The sequence below is a fragment of the Felis catus genome, chromosome F1 (genome assembly GCF_018350175.1).
Source record: "Felis catus isolate Fca126 chromosome F1, F.catus_Fca126_mat1.0, whole genome shotgun sequence".
Classification (NCBI taxonomy): Eukaryota; Metazoa; Chordata; class Mammalia; order Carnivora; family Felidae; genus Felis; species Felis catus.
The window spans coordinates 60,142,955-60,169,260 of NC_058384.1; the positions used below are offsets into that span (position 1 = coordinate 60,142,955).

Consider the following 26,306-nt stretch of genomic DNA (forward strand, 5'->3'; position numbering starts at 1 on the left):
AAACGCACACATTTTGTGTGTGTGTGTGTGTGTGTGTGTGTGTGTGTGTGTGTGTGTGTGTGCTCCTCACTCACAAATTTATGTTGGCTGGGATGGCTCTGTTTCAGGTGGTAGGCGAGCTGGGCTAGGCTGCAGGCTGGGTGCAAGTCTGCTCCTCATGTCCCAGGCTGAAGGAGCTACTTGGGGCATGCTTTTCTCGTGGTGTCTCACGGGAGCACAAAGCCAAAACCAAACCAGAAAGGTAAGGTGGAGTGTCTGCTTGCATCATGCCCTCTGGTATCCCCTCGGCCTGAGAAAACTACATGGCTGACTCCAACATTGTGGGGCAGGGAAGTAGGCTGTGACTATTTTAGCAGGAGGCACACAGTGCAAAGGATGTGAAGAATTAGGAGCCATAATCCCATCCACCATGTGCTCCACTTATGGGTATCTCAGTTTGGGGCTGGTGCCATCTTGCCCCAAACGCCAGCACATCTAGAGGCAGAATTAGTAGGTCCTGAAGCTTCCTTGGGATCAATAGTTTGGGAGAAGAGGCAGGACTCCCGTTGTGTCAGTCTTTCTACCGCAGGGAGAACTTCAGAGACTATCCCCAGACCATCCCTTTCAAGAGGCTTCGTGTGCTCAGGGTCTGAAAGCAAAGCTGTGTGGAGTCACAGAACTCTAGAGCCAGTAACGGCTCCAGAAGGCTCTCGATTCAGGGATTTGAGAATCTGTGGAATACCTTGGGGGTCTTTGAGTGCGGGAGCCAGGGCCAGGTGCACATAGATCAGCGGGGCTGGTGGGGTCTGCAGGGAGCTGCCCCCTTCCCTTGAAGCCGTTGCAATTCAAAGACGTGAAGCTTGCACAGGCCAAGCAAAGTACTCCTGTGGGTCACATCTGGCTGGCCCTTTTCACCCCGACTTGTCATCTGATGGTTTCACCTATAGGATCTTCTTCAGAGTGTACATTTCTCCCCTATCCCAGATCTTGGCCCTTGTGGAGCTGGTAAAAGCCCAGCTGAGAACCACGAATTCTGTCTAAGCCCTCATCCCACAAATGAAGTAACAGGACTCAGTGAGCTCAAGCGACACATCCAGCATCTCCCAGCCAGTCAGCAGCAGAGCACGGGTTCAAGCCCAGGTGTCCTGACCCCCGCTCTGTGTTCATGACGCTGCATTCACCTGCTGCTGTGGTCTGTGCTGACTCAATCCGTGACCCCAAGATCTTCCGTTGGCCACCAAGGATTAAAAGATGAGTAATCCGGGCACCTGGGTGGCCCAGTTGGTCAAGTGTCCGACTCTTGATTTCAGCTCAGGTCACCATCTCGCTGTTCTTTTTTTTTTTTTTTTTCTTTTTAAATTTTTAAAAAACGTTTATTTATTTTTGAGACAGAGAGCGACAGAGCATGAGCAGGGGAGGGTCAGAGACAGAGGGAGACACAGAATCCGCAGCAGGCTCCAGGCTCTGAGCCAGCAGCACAGAGCCTGACGCAGGGCTCGAACTCACAAACCGCGAGATCATGACCCGAGCCGAGGCCGGACGCTTCACCGACTGAGCCACCCAGGCGCCCCAACCGTCTCGCGGTTCTTGAGTGCGAGCCCCACATGGGGGCTGCCCCTCCTCTGCTCACTCACTCACTCTCTGTCTCAAAATAAATAAATCAAACTTGAAAAAAATGAAAGATGACTAATCAGTGCTCCTAAGGTGTCTCTTGCGGACGTGGCACGTCATGTGGGCAAATTGCAAGGCAGTGTCTTGTGGGCTATGGTGGGCTAAGAGCAGAAGCGAAGGAGCAGAAGCCAAGGACTCCGGACCTTCCCAGGCGTGTGTTCCACGAGAGGAGCGGGGTCCAGACGGCTGGGGGATGGGCAGGTATTTATGCCAGCAGCGCTGGTGACACATAGCCTTCAGAACGTGAGACCCTGATGAGGTTGGTTTATTCACGCTCTTCCTTGTGAACGGACCCCAGGAAGGCAGGTCATAGCCAGTAGGCAAGAGACAGGACACGTTGAGGCTCCGGGCTGCAAGGAAACTCTTGCTGGGGCGTTCGTGGTCCTTCACGTAACTACTCACGGGGACCGACTTTGCATCTGGCGGTACTTGATGCTCTCGTAGGTTCTGGGGAAGAGCGTGGAGCAAGGTGGCTAATGTCTTCACGTTCACGGCAGTTAGACCGCAGCAGGTGAGACGGAGACGAAACAAGCGAGTGAGGTGGTTTCACATAGCAATCGTTCTATCTGCGAAGAAGTGAGGCAGGGTGAGGTGACAGACAGTGACAGGGCCTGTGGGTGGGGAGTGGGCAAGGCCCCATCCTTCAAGGCTGCTTTTAGCAACCAGGCTCCGGTCTGATTGAGCCAAACCTAGCCGACACGTTCGGCTTCACAGCCGTGTGAGTGGCAGGGACGCTCGCTATTCCTGGACCGTATGTCTGTACAGAGGGATTGGGGTTGAAAGGTCAGCTGAAAGCTTCGGTCCTGGCCAACTGGGCTGTGTGCAGAGGCCGAGGCCAAGTTTCACTCCGGGAGCTATATTAAGCTTGCCAAGCTCTGGGGGAGCTCAGCGGCCCCGGGACACTGAACGGCGTCGTGGCCTCAGGCTCCAGACACGTTTCGCCTAATTAACCAGATGACACAGGACATCTAGGACCCTCGGTGTTAGCTGCGGTGAGTTGGACTCTGAACCACCTGGATAGACTGTCTATGCATCCTGCCTTCCTCGCCCAGGATGGGTCTGAGCGAGATCCGCACGGGAAGCGTGCTCCTCCTGTGACCTGGGTCTAGGGTAAGTGCAGTTTGCGGGGGGAGGGGAGGGGGTGCTCTGGTGTGGGAGCAGCAGGGCCGTGTCTCCTGTTCCCTGCCCTGTCGTTCCGGTGCTTGACCAAGTCTTTCTGCTCTTGTGGGACTTTCATTCGTGAGGAGTAAAGAGAACTGAACAGATACTCCGGACACGGGGACCGTGTAACCTTTCGCAAACCACTTAAGCTTATGTCTGTCCTCAGTTTCCTTTTCTCTTTCAGGGTAACATGCTTTATGAACATTAAAGGAGCTATGATTTATACAGTCACTTCTTACGTGCTCTCTGGTGGCAGTAAGGTGGCATTATTATTATTATTATCATTATAATTATTATTATTATACCTAGGTGATACGCACCTCAGTGATTTACATTCTACCCCTATGGGATCTTTGCTCCCAGGGTATTCTCTTGCTGAGAGGTTCTAGAAAAGTTCATTTCAATAAGCATTCATTGAACCAGGCCCTGGAAGTAAAAAAAAAAAAAAAATTATAAGGATCCGTCTCTGCTGTGGGGCGCCTGGCTGGCTCAGTCAGCAGAGCGTGTGACTCTTGATCTCTGGGTTGTGAGTTTGAGCCCCACGTGGAGTGTAAAGATTACTTAAATAAATAAAACTTAAAAAAAAAAAAGAAAAAGAGTCAGTCTCTGCTCTGGGGAGTATTTAAGTTGAGGGAGCAATTTCCAGAAACACCAAATATGTGGTTGGGAAGATATTTATGCAGTTTTCAGACAAAATGATCAAGGCCACATTTTCCTGACTCTGTGTGTGTGTGTGTGTGTGTGTGTGTGTGTGTGTGAGAGAGAGAGAGAGAGAGAGAGAGAGAGAGAGAAAGAGATCTGTTGCCTGCACTTGGAAACAAGCCCTGAAAGTTCTTGGAAGGCCCCTACCTCTTTCTCCCCTCCTGAACCCTGCTGCTGGACCTGGGTTCTGTCCCTGATAATTCCTGCCCAGGTAGTACTTTCCTTTCAGATTTTTATAGAGAATACTCAAATAATAAAAATTACGAATGTTGGAGTTGAAACAGACCTTAAAGGCCGTCTTGTTTAATGATTAAAAAAAATTAAGCCATGAAGTCTTGTCTCCAAGAGAAAGCATGTTTGGAAGGTTAATGTGTACGTTTTCTTTCTTTTTAAAAAAAATTTTTTTAAAGTTTATTTATTTATTTTGAGAGAGAGAAAGCATGAATGGGGGAGGGGCAGAGAGAGGAGAGAGAAAGAGAGACAGAATCCCAAGCAGGCTCTGCACTGTCAGTGCAAAGCCTGATGCGGGGCTCAAACTCACAAACTGTGAGATCATGACCTGAGCCGATTGTTACTGAACCGACTGAGCCCCCCAGGTGCCCCCTAATGTGCATGTTACAAACAGGTGTGGGTGAACTAGGAGCAGGAGATCTGAAGCCTTGTTCACCTTCCCCGCTGCCCTGCCACGCACACTCTGACGCAGTGACCTGGTCAAGATCATGCAGTGAGGAGGGGGCTGGTCCCCACCAAACCCAGGGCTCCTCTCCCCCCTGTAGAAGGCGCAGGCTCCTTACTCCTCATGACAAGGCCCTCTTCTAGATTAAAGCAGCGCCCCGTATACAGTCCGCTCCCTGGAAAAAGAGTGCCTGCCTGTGGCCTGGCAGGCCGGCCACGTCTCTGCGTTTAGTGGGATAATTTTGGCTGAAAGCAGCTCAGAAATGTGGGAGCTGATGTTCCGTGATGGCTCCGGGGCATCCAGGAAGCATTTGGTCCCTGGCCGAGTCTGCAAATGGAAGCCAGGCCAGTCAAGTGTGTTTCCACCCTGTTCTCGGGGAGCAGCCAGCCGCCTGGTGAACCCCCGCTCTGAAAAGTGCTCACTTCTGCGGGGCTGCTTCTAATGGAACCAGACAGCCAGGCGGGGGACCCGGGGGGCCAGGCAGCTAATGGGTTTGCGCTCTGGCGGGTGCCTTCTAGCCCGTCTGCCCTCGCTCGGAGCCCACACAAACCCCGAGCCAGTGAAGAGGCCAGTGGGTATCAGCCCTTCTGTCCCAACCCCTCCCTTCTGCCACCTGCCCACCCCCCCGCCCCCATGACCCAGGAAGAGAACGGTGGGGGGGGGGTGGCCGGCTCCCAGCTGGGAGACAGAGGGCTCCCCACCAAGGAGGTGGGCCAGGAGGCTCAGAGACTCAGAGTCTCCTGCCGCAGCAAGACAGACCTTGTGGTAAAGGACTGGTCTGGGAGCCCAGCGCCGGAGCTCTGGCCTGTTAGCCTGGGGAGGCTCCGCGTCTCCCCGGGCGGCTCTGACAGCCCCCGTGTCTCTCTCCTCCAGGCTTTCCTCGAGCTGCCCCCCCATTTATCTCCCCGAGGCGGAGTTTCGAGAGCGGGATTCCTCAGCCCAGAACCTCCCGTGGCTGCTCTTAATTGCTTCTCAAGATTAGATCCACTCTCCTTAGCCAGGCGGTCAGGCCTCAGGCCTCTGTCACAGCCCAGCCCCCGGCCTTGCCTCCCACCCCTGTAGCCCACAGGAACCCCTGGGCTTCCCCTGGGCCTTTGCTCTCAGAGCCTTTAGCCCGTGAGGGGCCCGTCCAAACCTGACCCACTTTTAAAGGCGGCCAAGGACTAGCTCCAATGCCACCACCTTTAGGAAGCCTTCCCAAATCTCCGTTGTTTGGGGTCTTTCCTTCCTAAACCATCCCAACTGACTTTTAATCTTGTCAATGGCCTTGAGGCGGTACTACATCCTCCTCCTTTCGGTATCCCCACGGTATTTCTGAACAAACACATGAATAAACCGCTCTAAGGCCTACTTCCCTCATCTGGAAAATAGAACGACCTCATAGGGCTGTTGCAAGGATTAGGAGAGCAGCGAGCAGCCTGGGGAGCTTTCTATGGTGGGTGGGGCTAGCGGTGGGCGGGGCTCATGGTGGGCGGGGCTAACAGCAGCAGTAACGGTATCTACTGTTGTGTGACCGCTTTGGGCTGGAGACAGTGAGGCTGGTTCCACCGGTCCTGGCTGTGGAAGGAGGAGGCGAGTGAGCGTCTCTTGAGCCTCAGGGGATGGCGGCCTCCTCCTCATTCCCATGCCCGTTCTCCTCCGTCTGAGGATTTGGAGACAGAGCCTCCTCAGTCAGCTAGTGGGTTCTTTCTCTGGGGTCGTCTGACCTGAAATGCTTGCATTTCATGGGTGGATCTAAGTGGTTAGTATCTGTGTCACTGAGGCACTCAAGGAAAGTTGTTGCCTAGAATTTACATCGAGGGAAACCCCCCTCACCTGATTTCTGAAAAATAGACACATCTAAATATGTCCCTTATCTGAAGTGATGATAATGTATTATGACAACGTTAAATAATTTTCTGACCACCCCCTGCTCACCAAGAAATGGAATCATTTAGCCCCTTTGGTGAATGTGGCCTCATTTACTACAGGATTCCCAGCACCTAATAGACTGTTGGCTTGTAATAAACACTAGAATTCTTGTCTTGATCAACCAGATTTTACGGGAATGATAAAGGCCACAATTTATGGGACCCCTAATGTGTGCCAGGCACTGTGATGGGGATTTTACATCATTATCTCATTGAATCCTCCGAGTGACTACGTAAACTAGGTCTTACTAGGCTCACTTTCCAGATAAAGAAACCGAGGGTCGAAGAAGATTAGTAACTTCTTTGAAGTCACGCAGCCAATAAGGGCAGCCTGGGAGTTGGTCCCAGTTCCCTGGGACTCCCAAGCCATGTTTTTCCCACCATACCGGTGATTCCGAGCCCTGATGCACATAGCATTACCCAGGAAACCTAAAGAAAGGTCAGTACCAATGGCCATCTGACCCGTTGACTCAAAATTTCTGGGTGTGGATCCCTGGCATCAGTTTTTGTTCCAAGCTCCCAGGTGTACATCCAGGGTTGAGAACCACAGTATGAGACCAAAACAAAGCCAAATACTGGCTACAAGTTCTAGATGTCCTGTCTTAGCCTTGTAAAGAGAGGGGGGAGGGGAGAGGAAGAGAGAGAGAATTCTCCCATCCCATGTGTGTTTTCACCCTTCACACAAATTAATTTTTTTTCTCAACGTTTATTTATTTTTGGGACAGAGAGAGACAGAGCATGAATGGGGGAGGGGCAGAGAGAGAGGGAGACACAGAATCGGAAACAGGCTCCAGGCTCCGAGCCATCAGCCCAGAGCCCGACGCGGGGCTTGAACTCACGGACCGCGAGATCGTGACCTGGCTGAAGTCGGACGCTTAACTGACTGCGCCACCCAGGCGCCCCACACACAAATTAATTTTTAAAAATTCCTGGTGACTTTGACTTTGAAGCAAGGAGCTGAAGGCTGTCTTGTGTTTTCCGCATCCCATAGAGCACTTGACCCAAGCCTCTGCCCATCTCCTGTGCTCAATAAATATTTGCTTAGTGAATTGAAAAGCTGGTAGATTTAAAAGGAACCTAACTCAGGCTGTGTTGTGTTTTATGTTTTATTGATCACTCCTTCTGTCCCAAAGGCCTTGAATAGAGAAACAAATCCTACCTTTGGTTTAGTTTAGGAATTACAGTCACTTTGGTGAGGCAGTACGATTCGAAATTCACACGGACCATACAGAAGTCTGTAGTCTGTGGAACCTCCCTGAAACTCCCAGATCCTTACCAGGTGCCTCTGCTGGACATTTAAACACACTCCCTAACCACCTTTGTTTGCGTTTACTTAACTGTTTTTCCTCTTGGCACATGTTGTGACTCTTCAGTGCAAGTGTGCAGTTTTGAGGAAGGAGAGATCTCCTAGGTTAAAAAAAACTTTTTTAATGTTTATTTATATTTGAGAGTGAGAAACAGAGCATGAACGGGGGAGGGGCAGAGAGAGAGAGACACACACACACAGAAACCAAAGCAGGCTCCAGGCTCCGAGCTGTCAGCACAGAGTCCGACGCGGGGCTCGAACCCACGAACCGTGAGATCATGACCTGAGCTGAAGTCGGACGCTTCACCGACTGAGCCACCCAGATGCCCCGAGATCTTCTAGGTTTTATATCTCCTGTCACAGTGCTTAGAATGTTGAGCTGTGCACATGGGCACTCAGAATTTCTGCTAATCGGATGACCTAGTCATGATCACTTAAGATTTCTTTGATGAATATGGAACACTTAGCGGCTTCTCGGTGATCTCCCCAGACACTGGGAGACTTGGAGGTGGTGGTGGTGAGGAGCTAATGTGAATGTGTGGTAAAAGACGAGGGATAGGAGGCACATAAAATTCATTTCTTCAGCCATCCAAACACACCGACTCCCCACCCCGGGTGCTGGGACCACGTCAGACACAGGGAGGACAAAGCACCCAGTCTCTGGCTGTACGGATTTTCCAGTTTCACAGGAAGATGGTCTGTTTCTTACATTCAAGTTCAAAACCACGAGCTGGGGCTTTCTGCCCAACTTCTTGGGTGCTACTGGAATAATTTGGGCATTTGGTTTGGCGTCCTCTGTGGGTTCGTTAAGGTGACGACTACACGTATCGTCTCTTCCATTTTACTGTGAACTCTTTAAGAATGTGCATTTTTATTTTTCAAAAATTTTTCATTTTTTTAAAAGTGTGTGTTTTTAGACCTTCCCTTTGTACCCCAGCGCCTCGCACGGTGTCTCCATGGCTAGTACTCAGTGAGTGTCTATAGACTGACTGAATGGATTTGCATTTTTTGCTTGGTTTTCTTGGAGTCTAAATCTTTTGCCTAAGAGCCGTAGCTCCTCTTGGAGCACTGCTGAATAGACACACAGTAGTTTTACAGAATCTAAAAACACACAGCTGGCTTGTCCTAAGTCTGTCTGAAGCGTGTCCCGGGTGGATTTCTAGTTCTGACGAAACAGACGAGTGAAATGAGTGAAGGCAGAGCACTCCGATGATGTGTTGTGATTTTCGATTTAGGTTTTGGTGTGTAGGAATGATTTGGTTCCTCTATGTCCCCTTTTCTCCCTCCCTCCGTTAAAGTCATATCCCCCACGGACAGTTTTGGATACTCTGTACTTGGAAACATCTTCTTGAAATAGAACTTGTTTTTTTTTTTTGTTTGTTTGTTTTGTTTTGTTTTGTTTTGTTTTTTTTCTCCCAGCAAGGATACCCCTGTTGCTTTTGGTCTCAGGCGTTGGGTCTGCCCTGGCTCTGTGTTTTATTGTGTGTTTTCTCTCGCAGCTAAATGTGGTCAACAGTGTCAGCATTTCAGAGGACATCAAGCCCTTACCAGGGCTTCCTGGGATTGGAAACATGAACTACCCATCAACCAGCCCCGGATCCCTGGTTAAACACATCTGTGCCATCTGCGGGGACAGATCCTCAGGTACATGTAGAAGCAGATGTCCCTCTGGGGTGTCCCACACAGTGAGGGTCTCAGAGATGGCACCTGGTCCACTAACCACCTGGCTACATTGTACCCCTGGAAGGAAAAGGGCCTTTTCGGATTGTCCAGCTTGGGGCCCAGGCTGTAAGTTTCTGCTGCTGCGCTCGTAGCCGGAAATCCGGATGAATTTAAAGTATGGTTTCGGTTTTAAGAATTGGCTTTGCAGAAAGCCCCTCGTGGAGTTACTGTGTTGCATGTGTATCTGGAAGAGAGAACCTGTTCTGATCAGTAGGTGTCTCTTTAATTGTTTTTATTTTATTTTATTTTATTTTATTTTATTTTATTTTATTTTATTTTTGTAATGTTTATGTTTATTGTTGAGAGAGAGAGAACAACAGAGCACAAGCAGGGGAGGGGCAGAGAGAGAGGGAGACACAGCATCCGAAGCAGGCTCCAGGCTCCGAGCTGTCAGCACAGAGCCCGACGCGGGGCTTGAACTCATGAACTGCGAGATCCCGACCTCAGCTGAAGTCGGACACTTAACTGACTGAGCCACCCAGGCGCCCCTCTTTAATTGTTTTTAAATGTTTATTTATTTATTTTTAGAGAAAGGAGGGGTAGGGGCAGAGAGAGATGAGAGAGAAAATCCTCAGCAGTCTCCTCCCTATCAACACAGAGCCAGACTTGGGGCTCGAACTCACGAACCATGAAATATGACCTGAGCCAACATCAAGAGTCGGACACTTAACCACCTGAGCCACCCAGTCATCCCCCAAGATCTTTATGTCATAAGCCTGCATGTCATATTATGCTGTAGAGGTCATACACTAATTTATTCCTCCAACAAGCAGTAGCATCTGGAAAATCCATAACTCAGGTTCCTCGTCTGCTTTTCGGTGGGGCTCCCATGTCCTTGGGCCTCAATTATGGGGAAATATTAGGAAGGCTGAGGTTTTTCTCCCATTAGATAATACATCACAAGCATAAATATTTTTATTTATTATGTATACTAATGTCTTGAATGGAGACAGAACATTTAGCTTAACTAAACACAAGAGTTGCCTTAATAAAATAAATGTAAACAAAGCCTCGGGTCAAGACTTTTCTTTTTTTTCTTTTTTCTTTTTTTTTAATATGAAATTTATTGTCAGATTGGTTTCCATACAACACCCAGTGCTCATCCCAAAAGGTGCCCTCCTCAATGCCCGTCACCCCCCCTCCCCCCCATCAACCCTCAGTTTGTTCTCAGTTTTTAAGAGTCTCTTAAGACTTTTCTAATAATGCTCTCCGGAATTAGCCATTCCAGAGAGTGCCTTCCAGAGGGAAGACACGAGGAAGGGCACATTCATCCTGCTTAGTCTCCTTCCTGGGATCAAGCCTGCCTTCTCTGCCGGTTACTCTTTGCGGTCCCCTCCCTGGGTCCAGGTGATGTGCCAGTGTCCCTGGGGGGAGAGCCCGGGGGCTCTTGTGAATGAAAGATCCAGACAAACACAAGGACGGTCTCCGCAGCGTTCATTTTCTTTTCTTTTCTCTTGCCTTTTCCTGGGAGCAGGAAAGCACTATGGTGTGTATAGCTGTGAAGGCTGCAAAGGCTTCTTCAAGAGAACCATACGCAAGGACCTCATGTACACATGCCGGGATAACAAGGACTGCCTCATTGACAAGCGTCAGCGGAATCGCTGTCAGTACTGCCGCTACCAGAAGTGCCTGGTGATGGGCATGAAGAGAGAAGGTGAGGCCCCCGTCCCCTCGGGGGAGACCGCTTTGCGATTTCTCCGGGACCGCAGCCGGGCGCCCCCTGCCCAGGCAGCGAGCGCCCCAGAGCACAGAGAGCAGTGTCGCCTTCCTCCTCCCCCACTCACGCATCCTTGCCCTGGAGCTCGGGGGACGGTCCCCCGGTCCCCCGACCGGACCCTGTCCCTGGCTCTTCTGAGCCCTGGGAAGCAAGTCCTCGAGTCGGTTTCGGGGTCCCGGAGCGCAGCCCCACAAACGGAGCCTCAGTGCCTCTCTGGGAGGAGCTGGCCTCCTGCCTCTAATCCTCACCGGGGAAGCCTGCTGGGTTGAGTCGTCTCTCTGGGCTTTTATAACCTGGAGCTGCCACAGGTCCTCTGAGACTGGTGTATTCCGTGGTGTTGCGGGCAATCAGACTCGGCCTCCTCATTCAGAGAGACCCGCATGTGTAACTTCCACGTCTTTCCAGTTCATAGTGTGGCTTAGCTGGGCTGTATGGAATGAAAAAAAAAATCTGAAAGTGCTTTCTGTTCATTTAGAAAATCGAAAAGGCTTTCTGTTAAGTAACACAACTAAATCGAATTGGGCAGTTAATTAACGCACGAACTCAGGCATAGTACAAGTGTACATGGTGAGCCTTCCTAGACTCAGAGTGAGGAAGTCTTGTCTCTGGGAACTAGGAACAAGGCATTTAGTCAGTCCCGGGAGACTCCTCATGCTTGAAGAACTTCTTTTCTCTGAGGAGAGGGGAGGCTGATTGAAAGGATCCACAAAGAGAAGGTCTTTGAGCCCCTTCTAGGAGAGAATGCTACCAAGAAGGAAAGAAATGGCAGGCTTAGCATGTCTGAGGTAGACGGAGGGGGCCCTTTAGAGTAATTAATAGCCCTCATCATTCTACAGCGGAGGAAACCAGTATGGACCGAGGAGGTGAGTTTTCCAAGGTCCCAGAGGTAGGTGACGAGCCCAGAGTGGGTCTTTGTACTCCCAGATCAGAGCCCATCTGGAGTCTCCCCTCCTCCCGGGGTGCAGAGGGGTTCTGGTACGAAGATGGCCCTCACTCCGTTGTCTGACAGCAATCTCAAGGGGGCAGACCCAAACCTGGGCTCCTGATAATCTGCCCTCTTAGTCTGTTTGTTGCACAGTCCTCTCCATTTTAGGAAATAGTCAGTTTTTCAGTTGCTCAGATGAAAAACCGTTGGACTCCTCTTCCACGTGGGTGAAGAAACCTTGTCTCTCCCCCAGAATATGTCCAGAACGTCATCACATCTCATGACTTTAACGTAGCCAGCATAACCCAAGCCATTGTTACCTTCTGTATTAATCCACCCGGACTCCTAAGAACTCCCCTTGCGTCCCTCTTTGTCTTCCTACACTCTTCAGAGCAACCAGTGAGGCTTTGAACGAGTGAGTCAGGTCAAGCCCTTCCTGCACCAGAACCCTCCAATGCCTTCCCTTCTTCCTCAGAAAAAAAAAAAAAAAAAAAAGCAAAACCTTGGTTATGACTTCAAGGTTGTACATGATCTGACTGCCCCATGTCTCTCTGGTCCAGCCTTGCTGGTCTCTGCTGGGCCACCAGGGAACCTCCTTCTCAAGGAGTGTGGCACTTACAGTCTCTCTGCTTAGAGTGCCCTCTTCCCAGGTACCTGCATGGCTCCCATCTTCTCTACCTTTAGACCTTTACTCCACTGTCAACTGTCTAGAATTGCATCAGCCACCCAGGACACTTCCTATTCTGTTTCCTGCAGCGGTATCACTGTCTAACATGCTTACTTATTAGTCTACTATCTGTTTCCACCAAGGCAAGATTTTTTTTTCTGTTCCCCCCATCACTGCTATATCACCAGTGATTAGCACAAAGGAGGCACTTCATAAATAATTGCTGAATGAGTGGATGAGTAGTTTAAACTGAATATTGGAACCAGAAGTTTTAGTAATGCAGGAGCTTCTAAAAGGACTCATCCCTCCATCCCTCCCTCCCTCCCTCCCTCCCTCCCTCCACCCATCCATCCCTCCATCCATCCCTCCATCCACCCATCCATCCCTCTATCCATCCTTCCATCCATCCCTCCATCCATCCATTGACCCATCCCGCCATCCCTCCCTCCCTCCCTCCTTCCCTCCCTCCCTCCCTCCACCCATCCATCCCTCCATTCATCTATCCATCATTCCATCCATCCACCCATCCATCCATCCCTCCATCCATCTACTCATCCCTCCATCCATCCATCCCTCCATCCATCTATCCCTCCACCCATCCATCCCTCCATCCATGCCTCCATCCACCAACCCATCCATCCACCCATCCATCCACCCATCCATCCCTCCATCCATCTATCCATCCTACCATCCATCCATCCATCCATCCATCCATCCATCCATCCATCCCTCCTTCCATCCATCCATCCCTCCCTGCATCCATCCATCCATCCATCCATCCATCCATCCATCCATCCATCCAGTATTAACCGAGTGCCTGCTTCATGCTCATGTCATCCTTGCCTTCAAGGAATCAATGATCTTATAGAGCAGAACACATGAGGAAAAAAATCAGCTGGTGGAGGCTGTCTTCTCTTCACCAAGATAGAATTGATACTCCTTAAGCTTCTGCCACCATCATGGTCAAACATAAGGTTAATGACCCCAAAGAAAGTCTCGCATCAGCAAGAGCTTGTTTTCTGCCAGGGTCACATTTGCCTCCCAGGACTGATAAGTTTCAGGTTGACTTGGAAAAATAATGGTTTTCCTGATGCAGATGAGACTGAGTTAAAGGAAGGTGAAAGCCTTCAGCCAGAGAAACGGCCATTTCTATTGCTTCACCATCTGTCTCTCAAAACTCAGCCTCAGCAGCCCTCAGCTCCATTACAGTCAGAGTGGTTGGTGCACAGGTCACATGGCGGGAAGTGTGGCTCTTTCGTTAAAGTAAGGCAGACAGGGACTTGTGAATTCTAAGGGCCCGGGCAGTCCTTTCTGTAAACTTGGCACTGTTCTGATTCTTTCACGGACAGGTGTCTAGTTTTGGCTTCTACATTTTTGAGAAGAATGTGGAGAAATGAGGAGTAATGAAGAGCTGAGTAGTGAAATGTAGGAGGGGAAAGAGGCTCCTAGAGAAATTTCTAAAGGAATTGGTACTATTTACCCTGATGAAAAGGCAAAGGAGTGAATCAGTTCCTCATCTGGCTGCATGAAGGGCCATTTCCAGAAGGCTTTCCTTCACCCTATCGTTTCTGACCTCAGTGTACAGAACTGGGGGCTCAGGTTGGACACTGCCTTGAAGACAAGAATAACAAAATTCTGGAACAGTTAGCTGAGAGAAACTATCAAAAACAGGTAGAAAAAGATGGAAGTAGAATGGGCTTGGAATGTGTCTGCCAGGAGCCAGGGGCCAGGACCCACTGCCTTTTTAGGGTACCTAATGGGGAAGCCGGAGTGGCCATTGATACTCTCGGATGTGACACCTTTGTTTCCTCAAAGAAGAAACATAGATTCTAAGAGTCTGGGGAACTGCCTAAGCTTCCATGGTGAGCTAGTAGCAGAACTGATACAGGACTGGGGCCCTCTGACTTCCAGGTGACCACACAATCCTCAGGGGTCTTAGGGGAAGTCCGTTTCCATGATATCTGGTCATTTAATACAGTTTGGATAGATAATGGACTACTTTTGTGGCAATTAGTGGGTAATATTCGATATCCCCATGAGCCCTGTGTGGTCTTTATTAGTACCACTAGCCCAGAGCCTCAGAGGTGGTACAGGGGGGTGAGAGGTGGGCTCAGAAGGCCATCCGCCTGGGTCTACATGTTGGCGCCATTTTTTCTTAGCTCTGTGAACTCTGGCAGGTTACATAACTACTCTGTGGCTCATAGTCCTTGAGAGGGTGATTATGGGGATTAAATGAAATATCATCTGTATAAAGTGTTGAGCATAATTCCTGACAGAGAAAAGAATTCAATAAATTTTGCTTATTATAGAGCATGTCCAATAAATACATGTTGGGCTAATGGATAAAGTTCTGTCCCAAGGCAGGAATTTGGTACCATGTTAGATCACCCAGTGTCCCCTGGATATATCCTGGAGTATGTTGTAGGGCAGGCTCAGAATGTCGGCCACATCGAAGGTTTCTTCCAGCAACAGATATACGACTCCTCTTCTGTGACAGTAAGATTTACGGCACAGAGTGGAGAGGGGAAGAGCAAAGGATCCCTCGCTTAATGGCAAGATTGGAATTAGAATCTAATTCCCAGAAGCCAAGGTTATTTCCTTTGAAGCTTGAAGGTTATTCTCCTTCCGTGTTACAAATCCACAGAAGAAATCAGCTGAGGACCGCGGAAGGAACTTCACTGAGTTTGCCTTTTCCCCATCTTTTAAAATCGAGGCAAATAGAAGCCTATTAACCTATCTTAAAGAAATTAATACCAGAGGCGTTCAACTTTAACCAGCAAATCCAGCTGATAATATAAATACATATGTGTCTGTATGCTGTCCGAGAATGAAGACTGACAGAGTGGACAGGAAGGAAGGATGAGGGAGAAAGAGAAACTAGGAGTTGGAGGAGACATCTAAAGGCTCCTTGGACTCCAAAGTGCATGACTGTTGCTCTCTTCTTTCCTAATTTCTCTTCATTCTCTCTCTCTCCTGTTTCTTCTTTTTGTCACTGCCCTCCTTTATTCTCTCTTCTATTTCTCCCTCCACTCCTTCCTTCCTGCCCTCCCTCCCTCCCTCCGTCCCAACCACTGAATATCATTCTCATCTTGAGGCATTTTGATGTGTCTCTACTGGAGACTTTGGAGTGTGAGTTGTGTTTTTGTAGGCATAGCCTTCTCTGACCTACCTTGGAAGGTCACTGATATCACTTGCATGACAAACTGGATGTCCAGCGTCTGATTCCAGCTCATTCTACAGCCTTTGTGCCATCGGGGGTGGGCCCCAGGGGAGGAAAGGACAGAAGCTGAAGGGTAGAAGTTGCTAGTGAAGTAGCTATCACTGAATTCCAGATTAGCCACCGGCTTCGAATATAATTTTATTGATTCTTGGGATTAAAAAAAAAAGTGTACCAATATTGAATTTTGCTCCTTAATGCTGGGGAAAGGAAGATGGAAACCACAGCTTTGTAGATTATGGAAACTAACCCAACAGAGAGTGTTTGTCAGTGAAGAGGACAGAATTGGCAAGGGGGTCTGCCTGGCATCCTAATGCATGGACGCTTAGGGTTCTGGGGGTTAGAATGAACTTTGGTAAAAAAAAAAACCCTAAGTTTGGGGAGGCTGAGATGATTCCAGCCCGCACCTCTGCCTGCCTACCCTTCCCCACCCCCCAAACCAGCTGCTGATTCTGAAATGTCATCTAGGTGACATTCCTCCACCTCCTCACTTACTAAATACCCTCATGGCTCCCTGAAGATCTTCCCTGACAAGTCGGATCAGGTGATGTTGTGTTCAGGCTGGTGCATTAGGGGCAGACCTAATGGGACGTGAATGCCAAGGCTGATGCATAGGACCTGACAGAGGGATTTTCCAAGTAATGTCCTTGCCACTTAACTATCGCATGCCCGCAGCTTATTAGAGGTGGCAGCTAGAGGTAAAGTCCAGGAGACTGAAGAGAGATCATGGAGACCGTGGCTCGTTAAAAGAGAGGGCAGAATCAGAGGTTATTAAAATTTTAAATGCAGACTTTTTAGACTGGTCACCATAACGAACGGGAAAGGATGCGAACTAAAAAACCCACAGTTCTGCCCACGCAGAAGCCGATCGCTTTCCTTTCTTTGTTTTGTCTGTCAACGTCGCAACCCCACTGGTCAGGGACCGCAAGGATACCCACATGACAGATGAGGACACCGAGGCTCGGCTCCGGTAGGTAACTCGCTTTCCCACGGTTGTCCTGGGCACGTGGTAACCTCTGCCTGTCCTCTCGTGTACCAGCTGTGCAAGAAGAAAGGCAGAGGAGCCGGGAGCGGGCCGAGAGTGAGGCCGAATGTGCCAGCAGTGGCCATGAAGATATGCCTGTGGAGAGGATTCTAGAAGCTGAGCTTGCTGTTGAACCAAAGACGGAATCCTATGGTGACATGAATATGGAGAACTCGGTCAGTGGTCTGAGACCTCCACCCGCCTCCCACTTCTTTCTCGGGCTGGAGATGGGCGAGGGGTGGACAAGAGTCCTGGAATCTGCCCCTCACAGGGCTTTGGGTTTGTTTTTAGACGAACGACCCTGTCACGAACATATGCCATGCTGCTGATAAGCAGCTTTTCACTCTTGTCGAATGGGCCAAGCGCATCCCCCACTTCTCTGACCTCACCTTGGAGGACCAGGTCATCCTGCTCCGGGCAGGTAAAGGACATCGGGGCTTGGGTTTCCTTGGGCCAATCGCTTGGGCTGCCATTTTGAAATTACCCTTGGGATCCTAAAGCAAGTCACCCAATGAGGCTGTAACCGATCCAAGCCGTGTGCCGTGTTGAGGACAGGGTAACCCCATCCAGGGTTAGTCTTTATATATTAATTATAGGCTCTTAAATTTGGGTGGCCCTCCCCCAAACCCTTTATTCCCAAATGAAACATTGTTAATGGAGGGTGAGACTCTTCTTCCGTGTAAATTTTACCGTGGTTTTATAATTGGCATTTAATTTTCAAATACAGTTGTCAGTTTTATTGACGACAGTCCAAAGCAGTGTTGTAAAATTGGAAAAGAGAGGTTTTCCCACTTCACAGGTGAGATGAGAGAAGCCAAGGATTTTTTTTTTCTCAAGCTTATTTATCCAGGGTTCCTTCCTTTTTTTTTTTTCTTTTTTAAGTTTATTTATTTATTTTGAGAGAGAGAGACAGAGTGTGAGCAGGGGAGGGGCAGAGAGAGTGAGAGGGAGACACAGAATCCGAAGCAGGCTCCAGGCTCTGAGCTTTCAGCACAGAGCCCTACTCAAGGCTCGAACTTCCGAACCGTGAGATCCTGACCCGAGCCGAGGTGGGACGCTTAACTGACTGAGCCACCCAGGCGCCCCCAGGGTCCCTTCCTATTTTCAGATTCTGTGTGCTATATTCTCTCTCGGCTTCCATTTCTGGAACATTGTGCAGCTGACATGTGCCACCGCTCTCCTCTGTCACCGCGCCAGCAGGGAAATTTCATAAAGATTGGCTAAGCATTGGAAGCCAGTCCCCTCGTTTCATCCCTGTTAGATAATGAAGAGTCTCTGAGTGTTGACTGAAAGCTACACGCTGTGCTGGGTCCTGCCAGACAGCGAGCACCAAAGAAATAAAACTGAGTTGTCAGGTGCTGGGGGCAGAGGTATCCTCACTTTATCCACCGTGGCAGCTAACATGTTGACGATTACCGGTGAAATGTTCAACCCGTATTTGTCGATTGACTGGGATGGGGGAGGAGAAGTGTCCTGATCCTCAAGCTGCCATTCTGAGCTGTCCTGGGGGAGACTGGGGGGGAGGGGGAGGGGAAGTGCAGAGCCATGAGTCAGGGGACCCCCGTCTTATCCTGTTTCTTCACTCATGAGCTGTATCGTCTGGAGCTGGTTTTTAACCTCCTTGGATTTCTGTTTCTGCTTTTGTTATACGGGGGCGACAATTCGTGCCTCGGATGATGATTGGTGAAGCGAGAATGCGGTCAGTTTTCCCTCAAGGCCTCCTCCTTCTCCTTGCAGGGTGGAACGAACTGCTAATTGCCTCCTTCTCCCACCGCTCCGTCTCCGTGCAGGACGGCATCCTTCTGGCCACCGGCTTACACGTCCACCGCAGCAGCGCCCACAGCGCTGGGGTCGGCTCCATCTTTGACAGGTGGCTCTCGTCTGCTTCCAGTGCGTGCGTGTGCGCGAGCGTGCCTGTGTGTGCGCGTGCGTGCCTGTGCGAGTGTGCCTGTGCGTGTGTGCGCGCCTGTGCCTGTGCGCGCCTGTGCCTGTGCGCGCGCGTGCCTGTGCATGCGTGCCTGTGCATGTGTGCGCGCGTGCCTGTGCGTGTGCGCGTGTGTCAGGTGCCGTGGGCGTGTGGGCGTGTGGACCTGTGGGCAGCGCTGGGACGTAGGATGGTCCACCCACACATCTGCACGGGGCAAGAAGCAGAGACCATGGAACACATCGGAACATAGACCAAGGAAGGAATGACGGGTGGCTCTCGTCTGCTTCCAGGGCGTGTGTGTGCGCGTGCGTGGATTACAAGAAAGGTTGAAATGACGAGATGGAGGTGGAGCCAGGCAGGGGTCAGCATGGTTGCTGGGGCAGGAGGGCGAACCTGTTACCTCTGCGGGTTTCCAAAGGAGAGACTGGATCGTTGACATGACCCGGGGGCGGGGGGGGGGGGGGGGAGGTTGAACTGCCAGGGGGCCGGGATGGAGGTAAGCAGCCAGGACCTGACTTCGGGAGTCGGGGAAGATGAGCTGAGGTTTTTGCTGGACTCGGTCGCAGGGTCTCTGGAGAAGGGCCGCAGCAGGAGCCCCAGCCTGGCATTCTGCGCCTTAAGTGGTGCTGAAGGAAATTTAAGGCATGTGATTCAGAGAGATGAACGGAATGAGTCGGGATGAATGGTGTGGGGCAAGGGGACGGGCAGCCGGTAAGCCTATCCGGCGAGGATAGGGTTGAAAATAGCCTCTGGGCCGGGGGCCGGGGCCCTGTGGCCCCTTCCCACCCTCCGTTGTAAATGGATTTCCAGGCCACGTGAATGTCCACCCAAGGCGTCTCTACTCCCTCCCTGCCCTTTCCCACAACACGCAGAGGCCATGCAGGGACCAACACGGCCTTTGATGGACTCCGCCGTCGTCATGGAGATTTCCACCCTCTCCCTGGAGGCTGCCCTCTGCTGTGTCCCTCTAGACGGGCCACCCCTCGCCCTGCTTAGCCTGCTACCTTTCTACTGATTTCCAGTCCTCCAGGCTGCCTTTCCAGCACCGCCCTCCCCCGCAACCCCCAGAGTTCACTGCTTCCCCCTCGGTGCTCCCTTGGACTTTGCTCACGGCTTCGTGTTGCTGCGCGTTGTTTCCCTGTTTCCTCAGTGAGACTGGGAGCTCCTGGAGCTCGGGGACGGCACCCTCTTCGTCTCTGCGCCCCTAGCACCTGCCGCATCATCTGGGACACGGGATGGGGACATAAGGAGCGTGGGGTGCGTGCGTCTCATCCGCCCCTGGCCTGGTGTTCACGGTTTTCTCATCGCCTGTCATTGTGTCCTGTGAACAGAGTCCTGACTGAGCTGGTCTCCAAAATGAAAGACATGCAGATGGACAAGGCGGAGCTGGGGTGCCTGCGGGCCATCGTGCTGTTTAACCCAGGTGACTGGGCAGTGGTTCGCCCTCCTCCGAGCTCGGCCGCGGCGCTCCCGCGTTCTGACGTCCCCCAGCTCAGCTGAGGCGGAGCAGGCAGGGCCGGGAGTCGATCCTTTGTGGTTCCGACTCCTAGAGCCTGTCTTGCGGGCGTCTTGAAGGAGCACGGAGTGTGCATATTTGGGGACGAGTGGGGAAGGCGACAGTGGCCCGGGGTCACGGTGAAGGAGGTGGTCGGAAGGATCAGATTTGGCAGATAGTTTTAGGCAAAGCCGGTGGGGTTTGCAGAGGGATTAGAGATAGAGTGTGAAAAGAGAGGTGTTAAATATAATTCTCAGGGGTTTGGGGTTCATTTTCCCGAGTTATTGTGAAAATGGAGTTTTATTTGCTGACGTGGGGGATCCTAAGGGTAGGGGGGGTAGGAATTAGGACTTTGTCTCTGGACATGAAAACCTCAGGTGGACATGTAACAATGTGGATGGAAGGAGAGTGTATTGTGCTGAGCAAAGTGAGTCAGAGAAAGACAGATACCATATGATTTCACTCATATGTGGAACTTGAGAAACAAAACAGATGAACACAGAGGAAGGGAAGCAAAAATAAGTAAACACAGAGAGGGACGTGAACCAGAAGAGACTCATAAACACAGAGACCAAACGGAGGGTTGCTGGAGGGGTGGGGGTGGGGGGATGGGCTAAATGGGTGATGGGCATTAAGGAGGGCACTTGTTGGGATGAGCACTGGGTGTCTTTAAATTAAAAAGTCAATCTCTGGGGCGCCTGGGTGGCTCCGTCGGTTAAGCTTCCGACTTCGACTCAGGTCATGATCTCACGGTTCGTGGGTTCCAGCCTCGTGTCAGGCTCTGTGCGGACAGCTGGGAGCCTGAAGCCTGCTTCAGATTCCATTTCCCTCTCTCTCTGCCCCTCCCATGCTGGTTCTCTCTGTCTCAAAAATAAATAAACATTGAAAAAAAAACCCCATTACTTAAAAAAAGTTTTTCAGATGGATAGTAGACATCCAAGAGTAGCTGTCCAGGAAGTAGTGTTCATGAGTCTGGGACTCAGAGGAGAAGTCAGGACCGGAGATGTGCCTTCGAGAGCTGTCAGCCTCTACCGGGCACACGAGACTCTGAGACAGGTGTGAGCTCACGTAGGGGGTCAGTGAAGTGGGGCAGAGAAGGGGGCTGGGCAGAGGTGGGCCCAGGGGTGCACCCTCACGTAGGGCCTGGGGAGAAAAGGAAGAACCAGCCAAGGAGCCCGAGACAGGCCAGCGAGGGGCAGGGAGAGAAGTGGAGGAGTGATGTCCTGGTGGCCCAGGGAAGAGAAGCAATTCAAGGAGGAGGAAGGGATCGGCTTCCTCACATGCCGCTGGGGGTCAGGAAGGATGACCGTTCAGAATTTCGCGGTGACTTCTGCACAGGCTTCAGCCCAGGAATCAGGCGGTTCGTTAGCTGATGTGGCACGTGAGTGGATCTGGCTTTTGTACCATCTCGTCATTCAGTCTGGGCTTAGCCCATGGGAGGCACTCAGTAAATGTGGGGATGCAATCGTTCTAGAATGAGCGGATAGAGTAAAACTCTTCTCCTTGGAGTCGATAGTGGCTGCCTTTGGCCATCAACAGCATTTTCAGCCTTTGCTGCAGGAGTCTATTGGGTGGACTGGGCACAGAGAGGGAGAGCTGGGGGGCCCAGGGGACCAGCTTGGTGTCTTTCACTGTTGTTCCCCACCCAGGGCGTCTCTATCTAGTAACTCTTGGGGCAGAGGCCAGAGTGAACGGGGACAGCCTCTCTGGAAGGGTGTCCACCTGAGATGTGTCCCCACAGGCTAAATCAGTCGTCTTTTTCAGATGCCAAGGGTCTGTCCAACCCCTCGGAGGTAGAGACTCTGCGAGAGAAGGTTTATGCCACCCTCGAGGCCTACACGAAGCAGAAGTATCCGGAACAACCTGGCAGGTGAGAGAGTGCGGGAAGAATCTAATGGCCGAGGTGAGGCCTCTTCCTTGCCCTGCATACCTGGTAACGTGCAGCAGGTGCTGTCTAGGGTTTGCAAGTGTTCTTTAATCTTTCTAACGAGCTGAAAGCTGCCGAAATATTGGCTCCGTGACACCAGAGATCCTGTCCTGTTCGCCGTTCCCCGCTCCAATGTTAGAGCCTAAAGCAGTGCCGGGCACAGAGTATAGGGCTGTAAATGTTGCCCGGACGAGCAAATGCAGAAATGAAGGCGGGTCTCAGTGTCTCCAGTTTCTAGCGAGGCACCAGGGCCTGGAAAGGGTAAGGCACTTGCCCGGCATCGTCGAGCTGGTGTGCAGTGGGGCTGGGAGGTGAACTCAGGTCTGTCTGGCTTCAGAGAGCTTGTGCTTTCCAGGGCCGCTGCCTGGCTTCCTGCTCTGCCCCCGCGGGACAAGACGAATCCTACATTTTGGGGGTATATATTTTTCCAGTATTTTTGCGTGTCAGTGCATGCATGCACCAAAACGTGCATTTACAGACATGAAATCGTACAGTTTGGTGTATTATTTTCCTTCTCTTAGCCGTTTTTAGCTACTTTATCCGGATGCCAAAAGGTACAAAATTATCATTTTCAGTGATTCTGTAACGTTTCACGGGGTGGACGGATCTTAATGTATTTAGCCATTGGCCCGTGGAACATTTAGGTTGTTTCCACTGAATGTTACTTTCAAAACTTTGGAATTTACCCGTTTTCCTAGGAACAGGCCTGCCAGGGGGTCCCGGCTGCCTCCTTGTTGGCTGGACTGGGGTGGGACCTGGAAGGGCAGGGAAGGGGGTATAGAGGCGGGGCCCCCTCGTGTCCCCGGGGTGTGTCCGGCACAGCCTGGACAGAGGGGGACCACCCTGAGGATGAGCAGGTGCATCGGGGATGTCACTTGGCTCAGGCAGGTAGGTAAGCGTGCCGAAGGCTGGTCACCTCGGCTGGGCAGGAACAGGTGGAAGGAGGGCCAGGCACGGCCGGGTGCTCTCCGTGGTACTGGGCTGCCACTCCCTGGAAACACTTCGGAAGTGCGCTTTGCTCCAGCGAAGCAGAGATCAGAACTCAGGAGGACGCAGGCACATGGTCTCTCTCTCGCGGCGGGCACCTCAAAGGCTGTGGCTGCCGAGCACGTGAGGGAGGCACACGGCGTCTGTCCCCAGGGCTGTGGCCCTTCATGGGTGTGTTGGTTTCCAGTCCCGATCTCAGCCCCTAAGTCAGGGCCAGTCAGCTGAGACAGCAGTCCCCTAGTGTAGTTAGCATTTTGTGGATTGTAAAACGCGGGCATCTTTAGAGCGAACGATACATTTTCAGAGTTCGGTCTCAGCCTCTCTTTGTACTTTGCAGAGAAGCCATTCCCTTCATCTAATTCCATAAAAGTCTTTCTTGGTAGAGTCAGGACCAGGAGCTCAGCCTTTACCTAAATGGCTCTTCCTGCTTGGGGATGCCCTGCAGAACTTTCTGAAGGGTTGTGTGGCCTTGGAATAGACTAATTTTTCTTAAAAGAATTTTTTTAACATTTATTTTTGAAAGAGAGAGACAGCGTGAGCAGGGGAAGGGCAGAGAGAGAGAGGGAGACACAGAACCCGAAGCAGGCTCCAGGCTCTGAGCTGTCAGCACAGAGCCCGACTTGGGTCTCGAACCCACCAACTGCGAGATCATGACCTGAGCCAAAGTCAGATGCTTAACTGATTAAGACCTTTAATGTTTCTAGGTAAAGAAGTAATCCCGATTTTTTGTAGATGGTGCCATTTTATTTTTCTTATATTGCCCCATTTCTTTGAAACTTCGTGTGGCCTGAATCTAGAAACATACACGTCTTCCAGAAGCATTAAAATTCCAACTTGAAACTCCCCCCGTGAACTCATGTTGTGACGCTCCGTGAAGAGCCAGCCTGACCAGAGTCTCTGGTTTCAGGCCGGGGTGACCGATAGGATTTCGGTCCTTGTCCTTTCGTTGGAAGTTATTATTAATAACATTAAAAATCAGCTTTATTGGCAAAAAAAGGATTTTGAGAGATGGAGAAAGGCCACCGAGGCAGGTTGGAAAACACAGCAAATCGAGGGGACCCAGGAGGATGTGCAGATGTGAGGCTAGTTCACACACAGGCCTCTCTCCCTGCGGTGAACCTCACAGCCAAGGTCCTTGGTTGTACAGGAATGTGCAGCACACGCACATGAGTGCATGCGTGTGAGAGAGAGTGCACGTGTGCGGGCACATGAGTGTAGGAGAATGTGTGTGTGTAGGTGGGCGTGTGCACAAGCTCATGTCTGTGAGGGTGGGTAAGAGGGTGAGTGTGTGTGCACACACGTGTATGTGTGTGACACGTGTGAGGCAGGTGTGGGTGAGTGTGTATAAGGGTGCGTGAGAATGTGTGAGTGGGTCTACCTAACGTGTGTCAGGCGCGAGGGTGTGGGTGTGCACGTGTGTGTGCATGCGTGCCAGTGGTGGGGTTGTGTGGTGTGAGAATGAGAATTTGTGTGTTTGCACACGTGTGTGTCGTGTCCCTACACTGCCCTCGGGGGCGAGACTAGTATATTCCACCCCACTCTCCTCCTGCTTAAAGGAAGCACCTCCTTCGCGTTGGTAACAACTGCTTGCGAGCTGGTAACAAACTTTGGTGACTCCCCGCCCCCGGCCCCCTCCCCCTGCCCCGCCCCCTCCCCCCCTCCCCCGCCATGGTCTGTTGGGGGAGGGGTGGTGAGAGGAAAGGCGGACTCAGCCGGGGCCCATAAGGGCCGCCGGCCCCGCCCTCGCTCACCTCGTGTTCCAGAACCTCCGGGAGGCCTGGCAGTGCCCCAGCAGGTGCCCCCACATGCACGTGAGTGGCGACGGCCACCGCAGGTCAGCACAGCCGTGTCTCCTGCTCCGTTCCCGGCATCCCCGCAGACCTTCGCAGGCAGCCCCGGGTGGGGCGGGGACGTAGGGAGCCCCAGCGGGTTGGCGGGAGATGAGCCAGAGCCTGGCTCTTGCTCCTGCCCGGGGTTCCCGGGACGTGGGCGCAGGTTTCAGAACACTCTCAAGAGGCCACAGGGTTCGGCTTCCCCTTTAAAAACTCCATTGCGGGGGCGCCTGGGTGGCTCAGTCAGGTAAGCCTCCGACCTGGGCTCTAGGTCGTGATACCACAGTTGGTGAGTTCAGGCCCCGCGTCAGGCTCTGTGCTGACAGCTCGGAGCCTGGAGCCTGCTTCGGATTCCGCGTCCCCCTCTCTCTCTGCCCCTCCCCTGCTCACACTCTGTCTCTCCCTCCCTCTCTCTCTCTCAAACATAAATAAACATTAAAAAAAAATTGAAAGTCCATTGCTGAAGCTTCCTAGGAGTAGAGCTTGTCTAGCCGCCCCAGTGTCCCCTTCCAGGCTCTCTCTCCCACACGGGCTGGTCGGGGAGACCAGACGAACTGGAGCGGCCACCCGGCTCCTGACGCCCTTTCGCCCCCCACCCTCCGCCCCTGCAGGTTTGCCAAGCTGCTGCTGCGCCTCCCGGCCCTGCGCTCCATTGGCCTGAAGTGCCTGGAGCACCTGTTTTTCTTCAAGCTCATCGGGGACACGCCCATTGACACCTTCCTCATGGAGATGTTGGAGACCCCGCTGCAAATCACCTGAACGCCCCCAGCCGCAGCCCCCCCCAGCCTGGGACTACCCCTGGGCGGGTGTGTGTGGACCCCCCACCCTGCACACGTCCCACCGCCTCCCGCCCTGACCCTTTCCCGTTCCAATAATGTGATGCTTACAATAAAGAAACCTTTCTACACGTGCGACTTTTATAGGTGGTTTTGTACAGATGTTAAAGGAAACCCTTCTTTGCAATCTGAGGGGCTGGGGATCTTTCTGGAAGTTCTTGGAAAAACTCACCAAGCCTCTGTACATATAATTGGTTTAAATTATTTTTTCACTTGCCATGGAAAGCAAACGAGCGAATAATAAAATAATATATATGATGTTGACATTGCCTGGAGCACGGGGTGTGTTATTGTTATGGGGGGAAGTTTTCTCAGCTGTGGGAAGAAAGTTGTTGGGGGCCGGGGAGTGGGGGTGTGGCCCTGAAACGGTCAATCAGTCCCACAGTTCGGCAGCCTGAGTCTAAGCGGTCCCCAGCCAGCTTAGCCTCTGGCGAGAGCGGTAAGACACATTGTCTTTCAGAATGAGCTCGCTTTGTTTTTTCTTTCCTCCTTCCTCCTAAGAGTAAAGAGTACAAACAGCCTTGTCCTGTTTGAGAGCAGTTGAGCATAAGGCCACGAGAAGATGCTATCTGGATGGAGGAAGATTCTGGGATCGGGACAGTTGATAGGGGGTAGTAACAAAGGA

At 51.6% G+C, this 26,306-nt stretch overlaps 1 protein-coding gene and 1 long non-coding RNA gene across 9 annotated transcripts in view; one reads left to right on the forward strand and one right to left on the reverse strand.

Moving 5' to 3' along the window:
• Window positions 1-25,945, forward strand: part of RXRG (retinoid X receptor gamma) — a 44,917-nt gene extending 18,972 nt beyond the window's left edge. For 2 of the 6 annotated variants that reach the window (XM_003999535.6, XM_019822249.2), the window contains exons 3-10: window positions 8,905-9,049; window positions 10,602-10,781; window positions 16,693-16,853; window positions 16,969-17,098; window positions 18,415-18,547; window positions 19,936-20,027; window positions 21,864-21,969; window positions 25,457-25,945. In XM_003999535.6, the coding sequence (XP_003999584.1) occupies window positions 8,905-9,049; window positions 10,602-10,781; window positions 16,693-16,853; window positions 16,969-17,098; window positions 18,415-18,547; window positions 19,936-20,027; window positions 21,864-21,969; window positions 25,457-25,604 (1,095 nt within the window). In that variant the 3' untranslated portion in view covers window positions 25,605-25,945. Of the gene's footprint in view, window positions 1-2,332; window positions 2,761-5,732; window positions 5,931-6,364; window positions 6,539-8,904; window positions 9,050-10,601; window positions 10,782-16,692; window positions 16,854-16,968; window positions 17,099-18,414; window positions 18,548-19,935; window positions 20,028-21,863; window positions 21,970-25,456 lie in introns of those variants that run through there. The other 4 variants (XM_006942986.5, XM_006942985.5, XM_006942987.4 and 1 more) reach the window with 4 other exon arrangements.
• Window positions 1,898-5,602, reverse strand: LOC109495774. 3 transcript variants are annotated; one of them, XR_006591556.1, is made up of 4 exons: window positions 4,949-5,602; window positions 4,308-4,516; window positions 3,132-3,237; window positions 1,898-2,216 (listed from the first exon to the last, which is right to left on the reverse strand). It is a non-coding gene; the product is annotated as an uncharacterized LOC109495774 (long non-coding RNA). The 3 variants fall into 3 exon arrangements; XR_006591557.1 differs by lacking the exon at window positions 4,308-4,516 and having other exon boundaries at window positions 4,949-5,583; XR_002151451.3 differs by lacking the exon at window positions 4,949-5,602 and having other exon boundaries at window positions 4,308-4,728.
• Window positions 25,946-26,306: the final 361 nt, after the last annotated feature.